Source organism: Centropristis striata, chromosome 7, assembly GCF_030273125.1.
Source record: "Centropristis striata isolate RG_2023a ecotype Rhode Island chromosome 7, C.striata_1.0, whole genome shotgun sequence".
Lineage (NCBI taxonomy): Eukaryota > Metazoa > Chordata > Actinopteri > Perciformes > Serranidae > Centropristis > Centropristis striata.
Window position 1 is genome coordinate 36,008,201 of NC_081523.1, and position 12,776 is coordinate 36,020,976.

A 12,776-nucleotide genomic window follows, 5' to 3' on the forward strand; every position below is an offset into this window, starting at 1 on the left:
TATTTTATTATTTTACTGTTCCGTTTTTCTGTCATACTAAAGGCCTGATAATATGTGTCTTTTTGTTTCTTGAATACCCTATTTACTTTTTCTTTTTTTTTTGCACTTTTTTTTAAATAACTATTATTATCCTCGTTGAGAGTTTGTATTTTCAATTGTTCAATACATTTAAAAAAAAAAAGAAGCTGTTTCTGCTCGTCTTTCTATATAAAATCTATAAATCCTGCAGCTAGAAGTGGGAACAACTCAAACATGTCTCTGTGAAGAATAATACAGTAAGAATGACAGAAATCAGAAAAAAAAGTTCTCTAAAATTTTTCAAAATGTTTTAATCGGATTAAAATGGAATTTGTATATAAACATTTTCCAAGTGCCCACAAGTGTCCCGAAAGTTGGAAAATAAATTGTGTCTCCACATGTTGTCCATATTGAAGTATTGTCATGTTCCCAGCCTCTCCTGTCCTCTCCTCTCTGCTCTGTGTAAACAGCCTCTCCTGTCCTCTCCTCTCTGCTCTGTGTAAACAGCCTCTCCTGTCCTCTCCTCTCTGCTTTGTGTAAACAGATTCTCAGTGAATATTTGTCTCGTGACCGTTGGTCTCAGCAGAATCAATCATGTCTTCACAGTGTCTCTGAGGAGCAGAATTTAATGTTTTAACAGGATCTGGTTCATGCAGACGCTTTGTTTTAAATGACACATGGAGAATAAAGAGATTCTGAGACAAATATCAACATTTTAACACAAGTTTTGGTCATTTTTTCTAATGGAGACTCTCATAACGATCCGTTGGAAAGTTCAAACTCCGGCAATAATGTCAGTTACTTTCTACGATAAACGGCGTATTTTTCAGACCAGCGAGTTGGTGGTTCAGAGGGTTAATATTATTCAGAAGCACAATAATGCAGAAGATGAGTGACATGCAGGACTCTGATGCTGGAGTGCATGGTATGCTCTTAGTGCTCCAGAACATCATGATTCATCATTGTGAATGCTCACAGTTATAGTTCTCCATATAGTGATTATTCTTGGTGTGGAAGTCCATTTAAACTGCACTGAAAATATCCATACTGATGTGCTTTTGAACTGGAATCTGACTCTAGACTCTCGATGCTCGATAAAGTGTACTTGTGGCTGGAAAACATCATCCCGCTCTCCCTTTTTAACCGCCTTCCAGCTGCTCCGGAGCCAGGCACCAGATCTGGAGACAGTCCAGCAGACGACAGTCCCATGTAGGAATGAGAACGTGACGGGGAGCTCATCCCGGACAAACCAAAGCTGTTTAAAAACCGGCCCGGGGTCAGCGAGGCCGGACGGGCGGTTCCAGCCTGTTGGACAGGGCGGTCAGCACCTGATCAAACTTGGCGTATCGCAGCGCCTGGCTCTCCGCGGCTCCCCTGCTCCCCCACAGCAGCCTCATCTGGAAGTCGGTCAGGAAGAGCTCCAAGACCTCCGGCTGCTCCTCGAAACCTGCAACATCCACAGCACATCAGCACATCAGAGTTTACAATCTGCTGATAATTACCCCCTTGTTGCCCCCATTTAGAAAAAAAAGCTGCAAAACTTCCCCCTCGGGGAAGATAAGGTGCCTTCTTAAATGCCCCTCCAGTGGAGAAAACAAGATAAAGTCAAGTCTAAAATGCTGTTACTGTGGGGAGGACAATATTAAGTGCCTTTCCAACTGAAAACAACAAGATAAAATGATCTTATAGTGGAGAAAACAATATAAAGTGCCCTCTAAATTATCCTACAGTGGAGAAAACAATATAAAGTGTCCTTCCAGCAGAAAAAAACAAGATAATGTGCCCTTTAAATGATCTTACGGTGGAGAAAAAAAGGAAAAACTGCCCTTCCAGTGGAGAAAACAAGTAAAACTGCCTTTCCAGTGGAACAGAAAACCCAAGATAAAGTGCCCTTCTAGTGGAGAAAACAACATAAAGTGCCTCCTTAAATGCTCTTACAGTGGAAAAAACAGGAAAAACTGCCCACTAAAATACTCTTACACTGGAAAAAAAGATAAAGTGCCTTCTTAAATGCTCTTACAGTGGAGAAAACAAGATAATGTGCCCTTTAAACGATCTTACGGTGGAGAAAAAAAAGGAAAAACTGCCCTTCCAGTGGAGAAAACAACATAAAGTGCCTCCTTAAATGCTCTTACAGTGGAAAAAACAGGAAAAACTGCCCACTAAAATACTCTTACACTGGAAAAAAAGATAAAGTGCCTTCTTAAATGCTCTTACAGTGGAGAAAACAAGATAATGTGCCCTTTAAACGATCTTACGGTGGAGAAAAAAAAGGAAAAACTGCCCTTCCAGTGGAGAAAACAATCAAAACTGCCCTTCCAGTGGAAAAAAACCCCAAGATAAAGTGCCCTTCTAGTGTTGAAAACAACATAAAGTGCCTCCTTAAATGCTCTTACAGTGGAAAAAACAGGAAAAACTGCCCACTAAAATACTCTTACACAGGGAAAAAAAGATAAAGAGCCTTCTTAAATGCTCTTACAGTGGAGAAAACAATATAAAGTATCCTTCCAGCTGAAAAAAACAAGATAAAGTGCCCTTTAAATGATCTTACAGTGGATAAAAAAGGAAAAATGCCCTTCCAATGGAGAAAACAAGTAAAACTGCCCTTTCAGCGCAAAAACCCACAAGATAAAGTGCCCTTCTAGCGGAGAAAACAAGAAAACTGCCCCTTACAGTGGAGGAAAACAAGATAAATATACATAATATACACATTATAATATACATCTCTCTCTTCTATTCCAATCAAATTTGTTATATTTTACTTGCATCTGAAACAAATGCACACCAGCCAGACCAAGATCTTTATCTTAATATTTGACCTGGTTATTCAGAATAATTCAGTTATGATGTAACGTTTGATCAAAATTGGTCAAATTTTAAATAGCCTAAAACTGCTTAAAATGGGTCATTTATAGTCTGTTGATATATATTAGAGCATAATATGACCAGAAATGACCATATTTTGGGATGTCCAAAAATGTCATCTATATATCATATTTAAAAAAATGTCTTAAAACTTTTAAATGCCCCGATACTCTCAAAGTAGTCTTATTATAGTCTGTTGATACACGTAGTTGGGTGGCTTTTCCAGAAATGACAGAAAAACACAATATTTTTCAGTCCAAAATTTGAAAAAAAGTCATTGCGACAGACAGGACAGTCACCTTGCAGTTTGCTCTCGGTGTTGGAGCGGTAGATGCCCCCCAGCTGAGCGATGGTCCTGGCTGCCCCCAGGTGGAACATGACCACGTCCACCCCGGCTTCCACCGTCTCCCATGGCTCCGCCCCCTCGCCCACCGCCACACTCTTCTCCAGCAGGGACAGGAGGGGCACGACGTGGGGGAAGGTGGTGCTGGACAGTGGACAGCTCTCTGCGGGACAGACACAGTCAGTGTTTCTGCTTTAAAGGATGGTGTGCTCTACAGACAGCAGGCAAGGTTATTATAGTTAACCAAAACCAAATAACGAAAACTACACTGTTAAAAAAAAAATGTTGTTTTTACGGTAAAAAAACAGCAGCTGCCAGATGTACTAAACACCATATCTCCTCTAAATGATCTTCCAGTGGAGAAAAAAAAGCAAAAACTGCCCTTTCAGTGGAGAAAACAAGACAAAGTGCCCTTCCAGTGGAAAAAAATGAAGATTAAGTGCCCTTCCAGTGGAGAAAACAAGATAAACTGCCCTTCCAGTAGAAAAAACCCCAAGATAAACTGCCCTTCTAGTGGAGAAAACAACATAAAGTGCCTCCTTAAGTGCTCTTACAGTGGAAAAAACAGGAAAAACCGCCCACTAAAATACTCTTACACGGAGAAAAAAAGATAAAGTGCCCTCTAAAATGATCTTACAGTGGAGAAACAATATAAAGTGTCCTTTCCGCGAAAAAAAACGAGATAATGTGCCCTTTAAATGATCTTATAGTGGAGAAAACAAGAAAACTGCCCTTCCAGTGGAGCAAACTGACTCTAAAAACTAATTAAAACTAACTTTTTTTGGAAACAAAAATTCACAACGAAACTAAAACTAAAACTAATGAAATATCCAAAGCTATTATAACCCTGAGAGCAGGACCCCTACCCCTCCCGTCGTTCAGACTCTTCATGAACGGCCTCAGGGTTTTCTCGTAGAGGATGGCGCCCTCTGTGTGCCGCTGCCGCAAAGCAGTCCAGGTCTGCTCCAGACGGGACACCTGGCAGACAGAAAAACATGACGTGACCATTAAAACCTGGCTCAGTTTTAGTATATTGTGTATGTTTTTTATTTCAGTATTTTAAATATTTTCTTATCTTGTTTTTTATAATTTTATTTTTTGTGATTTTTATATTTTCTTGTTTATATATTCCAGTATTTTATATATTTTCTTATTTTGTTTTTATAATTTAATTTTTTGTGATTTTTATATTTTCTTGTTTATATATTCCAGTATTTTATATATTTTCTTATTTTGTTTTTATAATTTAATTTTTTTGTGGTTTTTATATTTTCTTGTTTATATTTTCCAGTATTTTATATATTTTCTTATTTTGTTTTTATAATTAAATTTTTTGTGCTTTTTAAATTTTCTTGTTTATATATTCCAGTATTTTATATATTTTCTTATTTTGTTTTTATAATTTTATTTTTTGTGATTTTTATATTTTCTTGTTTTTATATTCCAGTATTTTATATATTTTCTTATTTTGTTTTATATAATTTTTATTCTTTTGTCCTTAAAATATTTTCTTGTTTTTTATTTCAGTATTTTATATATTTTCTTATCTTGTTTTTTATAATTTTATTTTTTGTGATTTTTAAATTTTCTTGTTTATATATTCCAGTATTTTATATATTTTCTTATTTTGTTTTTATAATTTTATTTTTTGTGATTTTTATATTTTCTTGTTTATATATTCCAGTATTTTATATATTTTCTTATTTTGTTTTTATAATTACATTTTTTTGTGGTTTTTATATTTTCTTGTTTTTATATTCCAGTATTTTATATATTTTCTTATTTTGTTTTATGTCATTTTTATTCTTTTGTACTTTATATATTTTCTTGTTTTATATTTCAGTATTTTATATATTTTCTTATTTTGTTTTATAAATTTTTTAGTCTTTTGTGCTTTATATATCTTCTTGTTTATTATTTCAGAATTTTATATATTTTCTTATTTTGTTTTATATAATTTTCATTCTTTTGTGCTTTATGTATTTTCTTGTTTTTTATTTCAGTATTTTATATATTTTCTTATTTTGTTTTATATAATTTCTTGTTTCTTAAATTGTTGTATTTCATATATTTTCTTGTATTATATTTCATATTTTATTCTATATTTTTCGATGCATTATATACTGTATGAAAAAAAGGCTGCCTGGTCACCTGGTTCTATTCCTACCATTGTTGTGGTACCTGCTTAATCCTTAGTTCAGTACTAATGTATAAACCAAAGTTTTACAAATAAAAATACAGTACAAAAAAATACAGAATAAAAGCAAAACACTGGAAAATTTCCTTAGCAACATTATTAAAATAATTAAAAAAATATCGTATTATTATTCAAATGTGTTTAATCTGATATGGAAATTGTCTCGAACAAAAAAATGATAGATATACTTTGTTGTTAATTTGTTAAATCTTCTGATGTTAATATTATAAATCAGTGCATTTAACAAAAAAAAAAGCAAAACGTTTTTCTATTGTTCTGTAATAGAGATAAATCATTTAACTGGGCAGATCAGGTTGCCTGATTAATTTTTGCTGCAGGTTTTGTCAATAACTTAACCTTGATGAACCGTAACCTCGTTCATGTTCAACCGGGAACATGGAGTTCATTCCATGGAGCCATTATGGTAGCACATTAATGTAGAAGAATGTTTCAATGAGTACTGAGATTGTGAATGCGTACAAGAATCTGCAAATATGTAATCACAATCATATTTGTAAATCTGTAGACAAATCTGTCTCCACTATCTCTCCATCAGAAACCCTGATGTGGGTGTAACTGCGGTCTCTGTGATGTGTCACGTCTACATGACTGTGTTAGTTGATGCGGGGCGATATATCAATATAAAAAATATATCGATATATTTTTAAATGTGATATTGAATTAGCCCATATCGCATATATACCAATATAGTTAAAAAAAGTCCATCTTTCTATATAAATGCTGCCGTTACAAGGGTTTGTCAGATTTAGTTCTCTTGTAATGTTCGTTATTCTTTTCTCATATAAATATATTTATTACAGAAAAAGATTGGCCTATTTTATTTCATAGGCTATTTTTATTTAAGATTTTTTATTTATTTATATGCGTACAGAAGCGTATTGCATTCACTTGAAAAAGAAACTCTTTCTGAGTAATTTTTTTTTTGGTTTGTTTTTCGGGGTAATTATTTCTATTTTAATGAGTCATTTTTTTTCCTGTTTTTCTGACAATTTTTTTTTTTCTGTTTTTCGGGGGAATTTTTTTTTCCTTCATTATTGAGATACTTCAAAATCCCGCAAGAACATCCAACCTGCAAGTGACTCCTGTGGGTCTATGGTGACTCCTGACCTGCACCCCATCTTCAACTTTCTACCGTACCGGGTCAATAAAGGTACCCAGTGTCTTAAACCCAGTTTAAAGTAAAACTTGATTAAACTACACAATGCCGCTCATGTATGCTTCCATTAATTCGAGCTCTCAATAAAGGAATGAATGCGTCTATTGTTGCCCTCTGAACTGAAAAAAAAAAATTACCCCGAAAAACAGGAGGGAAAAAATGACCACGAAAAACAGAAAAAAATGAGTCAGAAAAAAAATTACTTCGAAAAACAGAAAAAATTACCCCGAAAAACAGGAGGGAAAAAATTAGTCAGAAAAACAGAAAAAAAAAATTACTCCAATAAATAGAAAAAAATTATCCCGAAAAACAGGAGGGAAAAAATGACCACGAAAAACAGAAAAAAATGAGTCCGAAAAACAGAAAAAATTACCCTGAAAAACAGAAAAAATGACCACCAAAAAACAAAATTACTCAGGACAAAACAGAGGGGTTTTTTTCAAGTTTTTTTTCCTTCATTATTGAGATACTTCGAAATCCTGCAAGAACATCCAACCTGCAAGTGACTCCTGTGGGTCTATGGTGACTCCTGCCCTGCGCCCCATCTTCAACTTTCTACCGTACCGGGTCAATAAAGGTACCCAGTGTCTTAAACCCAGATTAAAGTAAAACTTGATTCAACTAAACAAGCCTTTTGTTCAGGTGTGCTCACCTGCGGCAGCTCCAACGCTCTCATGACGGCAGCAAAGCCGAACATGTTGCCCATGGTGCTCTTCAGCTCAGCTGCCATTTGTATGATTTTATGCAGCAGGCCGGCCCTCTCCTCCGTCGTCCCTGTGCAGCCCAACACATCCACCGCCAGCATGATGGCCATGGTCTGGAACCTGCAGGACGGTGCAGAGGGAAACTTTATCTTATATCACTCTCAATCCTCAGGTCAACGGCCACACATAACACCAGAGGGAAGGCCAAAGTCAACAGGTTCATTTGCACAGTCTGTTTACACTCATTCATTGTCAACAAAGAGCTGTAGCAACGCTTCACCACTATTACTGTCAGCTTCTCTTAATTAGGCTTTGTAGTGGCAAATTAACCCATTTAGGTCTAAAATGCCTGTAAAACCTCTGGGCGATTTTAAAACCCCCCCCTAAAACCTGAAGTTTTTCTGTAAATTCAACAGAAGTGTCAACTCTTCCTACTAAATAATAGGTTTTTCAGCTTCTGTAGCAGATAGAAATGAAATTTAAAAAGTATTTGAGAGCTTATAGCTGTGGCTTGTATTTCTTTTTTTTTTAGTTTTTCAAAATATTTGTATTGTCAATTTTCAGAGTAACAAATAACATACATACAAAAATAATAAAGATAATAATAAAAGGCAAATAAATAAAAACTAGACACAGACTATGAAACTCTGAGCTGCTGCTGACATGCTCAGCTTGTTTCTCTGATAACTTGAGATGCAGACATCTGATGACTAAATTCTTCAAATTAAAAAAATGAGTGGACAACTACAACAGTGGTGCATGCACAAAGGAAGTTATGGCACCACTAACACGTGAACACGTGTTTGTAAAATGCTTGAAACAATTGGGTTTATATAAGACCATAACTCAGCAATATATATATATACATATATATATATATATATATATATATATATATATATATCATAGGTCTGATTTACACATTTTGATAAAGATAAGGGGGTTGGGTCAGACCAAAAAACATTCGATTTTTTTAGTATTAGCCAAACTAGTAGATGTAACCTTTAAAATGATAGCCCATACATGCATTTTGGCCTTATAGCTGTTGCTGTTATAACCTATGACATCATTTTCCTTTTGGTCTAATCCTAACCCTTACACCTAAATCTTTCAGGGCAGATTGGTTTAAAGAGGCTAATGTTGAAACAGAATTTAGACATCCTCACTCACCGCTCCAGCAGATCCAGTCTCAGCTGTTGGCCGTGCGGTAACGTGAGCAGCTCCATCCCAGAACTAACTCCCATCATCCTTTGCACCTCCGGAGTCACCTCCAGAATTCTGGCCACCTGGGAAACACAGATGATTGCTTGTCAGCTGCTTTAAATCTGGTGTGAATCTCTAATGAACCCAGTATGAGTGTGATGTGCTTGATTTTTAGTATGTTTTTAGTTAGGACAACCACCTCCCTTGGTTACCCCATGTTAGAAAGAAACGCTGCAAAAGTACCCTCTAGGGCGCTCTTCCAATGGAGAAAACTTTAGGAAGTATCCTTCCAGTGGAGAAAACAGGACAAAGTGCCCTCTAAAATGCTTTTACAGTGAAGAAAACAAGATAAAGTCCCCTTCCAGCGGAAAACAACAAGATAAAGTGCCCTTCTAAAATGCTCTTACAGTGGAGAAAACAAGTAAAAACTTCCCTTCCAGCAGAGAAAATAAGACAAACAAACAATATCCAATGGAGAAAACACGAGGAAGTGTCCCTCGAGTGGAGAAAATAAGATAAAGTCCCCTTTCAATGGAACACAACAAGATAAAGTGCCCTTCTTAAATGCTCTTAGGGTGGAGAAAACAAGTAAAAACTGTCCTTCCAGCAGAGAAAGTAAGAGAAATAAACAATATCCAATGGAGAAAACACGAGGAAGTGTCCCTCTATATTTATTTAGCTATATCCATCCTCCATACAGTTATCTACATTTATTTATCTGATCTTTCTTTCACTTATTTACTTTAATAGTGTATTGTTTTGTTTACTGTTGAGTGTTTATTTTAATTGCATTTGTATTTGTATGCTACTGGAACTTCAATTTCCTTGAGGGAGTCATCCCAAAGGGATCGATAAAGTGGCAAGTCTAAGTCTAAGTGGAGAAAACAAGATAAAGTCCCCTTCCAGTGGAAAACAACAAGATAAATTGCCCTTCTAAATGCTCTAACAGTGGAGAAAACAAGTAAAAACTGCCCTTCCAGCAGAGAAAATAAGACAACAAACAATATCCAATGGAGAAAACACGAGGAAGTGTCCCTCTAGTGGAGAAAACAAGATAAAGTCCCCTTCCAGCGGAAAACAACAAGATAAAGTTCCCTTCTAAAATGCTCTTACAGTGGAGAAAACAAGAAAAACTGTCCTTCCAATGGAGAAAACAAGATAAAGTCCGCCAGATGAATGTATGTGCCAATATTTACTGTCCCTTTAGCTCTACTTTGGTCTCCACCAACACATGAGAAAAATGTCTTTCTATTTAGCTGCTAAATGTTCCACTATCTTTGCACAATAATTTCCCTGATTTTCCCTTTTCATGTTATAAAGAGAAACCGTGTTTATCTCAGACTGCTGATGCTAGCAGCTTTACCATGCAGTCGGCCTTGGTGATGTGTTTGGCTGCTGTCCTGGGGTCGACCTCGGCCAGCAGCTCCTTCACCCTCCGCAGGACGCCCACCTCCAGAGGCTTGTTCTCCTTGGGCATCAGCGGCGACTGGTACCTGCAGGGTTTAAAAGAAGACACTGTCTCCACCACCGGCGAGAAGAACACGTTCCCGTCCTCGGCCCTCAGTGGGTGAACGCCGACTGGCCCTTCCTCCGCCCGCAGCCTGTCCACGTAGCTCTGGGGCCCGGGGTACAGCTCTGTGTAGCAGCTTCCACCGGCATCAGAGGGGGTCGGGGAGTCCGGCGGGGGTCTGTGGAGGGTGCTGTTTGGAGAGGGCAGGGGTCGGCCGGGGTCCGAGCGCCTGGAGAGGGACGGGGACGGAGCCACGCTGGCTGCACGGCTGCTGCTGGGGCTTCTGGACGGAGGGGCTGGAAGGGGAGAAGGAAAATATTATGAACTGTAGTAACAATGTGTTTCAGTCCCCTTGTTACTTTAGTTTTTTTTTGTTTTTTTGGTTTAAACCATAAGATAAACTACTGTTCTAAAATGCTATTACAGTCGAGAAAAAAGACAAGATAAATCCAATCCAATCCAATCCCCTTTATTTGTATAGCACATTTAAACAACACAAACGTCTCCAAAGTGCTGTCATAAAATCAACAATAAAACAAACAATTCCATATACCAATCAGCAAATGATTGGTATAAAAGCAAAAGTGTATAAATCTAAAATGATGCCATAAATAAAACAATAAACATACATAGTAAAATAAAAGACGTAGTTAAAAGTAGTAAAATAAATAAAAGATAAAGTGTCCTTCCAGTGGAGAAAAGAAGATAAAGTGCCCTCTTAAATGCAGTCCCCTTTTTACTTAATTATTACAGCTGAATGGCGTCATCCCATTTAAAAATACCACATATACCTTTCTGAAGACATTATGGATGCTTTTATCTGTAAAACTATAAAAGTTTTACTCAAAGTGATTGACACTATTAGTCGTCTGATTAAGCCAGGATTGTTTACACTGCCTCTTGCTATATTGTCGTATATTTATATATTATTTTTAAATTTTGATTGCCTACCTATTCCCTTTCAGTAAGGTCATATTGTAGTTTGTTTGTACACTGCTTAACAAATTCATTAGACCACCTGTCATTAAACGAGAAAACATCAATATTTTAGAACTCTTTCAAAAGCTTGTTTCAAACTAAATATGTTATTGTTTTGTTTATTTGGCAAATAACAAACTGAATTCATCTTTTTATTGTCAGATTTGATCCAGCTTACTAGGCTTCTCTGAGGAGTCAGAAATTAATCAACAGGCTTTGGTAGCCAAGCAACCAGGACCAGGTGGCGGCCACCAATCAGGGCAGAGCAATCAATCGCAGCTGCTCCTGTGACATTTGACACCACTGAGAGAGAGAAAAACAGGTAAAAGTTCCCCTCGAACAGAAAGAATTTTTGGCCAAACCGTAGTTCCTATCAATGAATCGACTTCACTTTGAGCATCCTGAGCATCCACACTTGTCATGGTCGAGCCGCTCGATTTGATATGTTCGACCAAAACTCTGGGAGGAGTATTTGACTGAAAAAATCACGGAAGAAATGGAAGAATAAATAGGAAGAAGCCCGGTGGATAGTATATAGTGTGCTCTTACAAGCAAACTCAATTTATATTTTAGCAGCAAAACTGCTATCTACATACTGCTGTATCAACCGTTACAGAAATATAGAACATAATTTGGGTAATTACTAATGCTGTTAATTTAGGACAGTTGTGGCACATAAATTTGTTAAACACTGACAGAGACAGGATTTGGAGATTTGTTTGTGTGAGTTTATGTTTGTAATTTGTACATCTTGTTAAACCTAAAATCTAAAATAAAATATTGTGATTAATGCTGCATTCACATGGAAGTCAGGCAGACAGCAGTTGTTGTGATAATTTTGTATAGTTTTTCTCTTTTTAATGGATTAAACTATATAAAACACAATTATTTCATGTCTATCTTCAAGCTCTGATCCTGTAATTCCAGGAGTTGTTTGGCCTGTTTTCCCCTCGTGTGAGGGAACTTTTCAGCAAAAAGTTAAAAATATTTTAGCTTTGGACGACAACACCATCCACATGACCGATTTTTAGGAAATCATACATGCAATGTTGCAATACCTGTTAGATCAGTTCATTCTGACTTTAAGTCTCTTTGTGGTATTTACAGGCAATCAGAAAATACAGAACATCACTTAAATTGTCCTTTAATTGAGGCTGGATCGTAGATTTCTATTTAGTTTGAGGGTAAAGTTGGCTTTTCTGACAAAATCCTTCACCTCAGTTTCTGTGAATGTTCTCTTAATGTAAAAAATAAATGATTGGCTGTTTGAGGTTCAAGGTAATGTACATGTTTGTGCACGCTGAATGACCATGATACAACTATTGACAGAAAGGACAAAGAGTAGAAAATGTGATTAGCCTCCAGTTTGTTTCTCAGGAACAACAATAATGTTCGTGGGTCAATTGGACCTGGGGCATGTTTAATTATCCAAAAGTGTCAGTGCTTTTTACCTCTCGCAGACCACATGGATTAAAGTAAAAAAAAAAATCTTCTGACTGCAATTTTATTCGCGCTACAGCCAAGTCATGTGATGTTTTTTGTCTTTTCAATTTTTTTTCTTTCTGCAAAGCTTGTCTTTACTCTCTGATATAATCAAGCATCTATAACTTCAAGAAAACGAGTTCAAGAAAGCGACTGGAGACAAATCCAGCGACTCCTTCTTACTCTTCTTAAGGAGCTGCTAATGAGCCGGAGGCCGGCTTGTTAAGAAGAGCCGCCGTTAGCTACAGTTAGCTACAGTTAGCTTTGTAGCAGTACAGTGTGTATGTGCTGCTGCAGGA

At 36.6% G+C, this 12,776-nt stretch overlaps 1 protein-coding gene across 1 annotated transcript in view; it reads right to left on the reverse strand.

Moving 5' to 3' along the window:
* Positions 1-541: 541 nt before the first annotated feature.
* The window catches only part of sh2d3cb (SH2 domain containing 3Cb), a 138,806-nt gene continuing 126,571 nt past the window's right edge, over positions 542-12,776 (reverse strand). Inside the window, exons 10-15 of the mRNA XM_059337451.1 lie at positions 9,871-10,313; positions 8,475-8,590; positions 7,253-7,424; positions 4,093-4,204; positions 3,183-3,389; positions 542-1,465 (exon numbers count right to left, since the gene is read on the reverse strand). Coding sequence (XP_059193434.1) covers positions 1,296-1,465; positions 3,183-3,389; positions 4,093-4,204; positions 7,253-7,424; positions 8,475-8,590; positions 9,871-10,313 — 1,220 coding nt within the window. The 3' untranslated portion in view covers positions 542-1,295. The remainder of the gene's footprint in view (positions 1,466-3,182; positions 3,390-4,092; positions 4,205-7,252; positions 7,425-8,474; positions 8,591-9,870; positions 10,314-12,776) is intronic.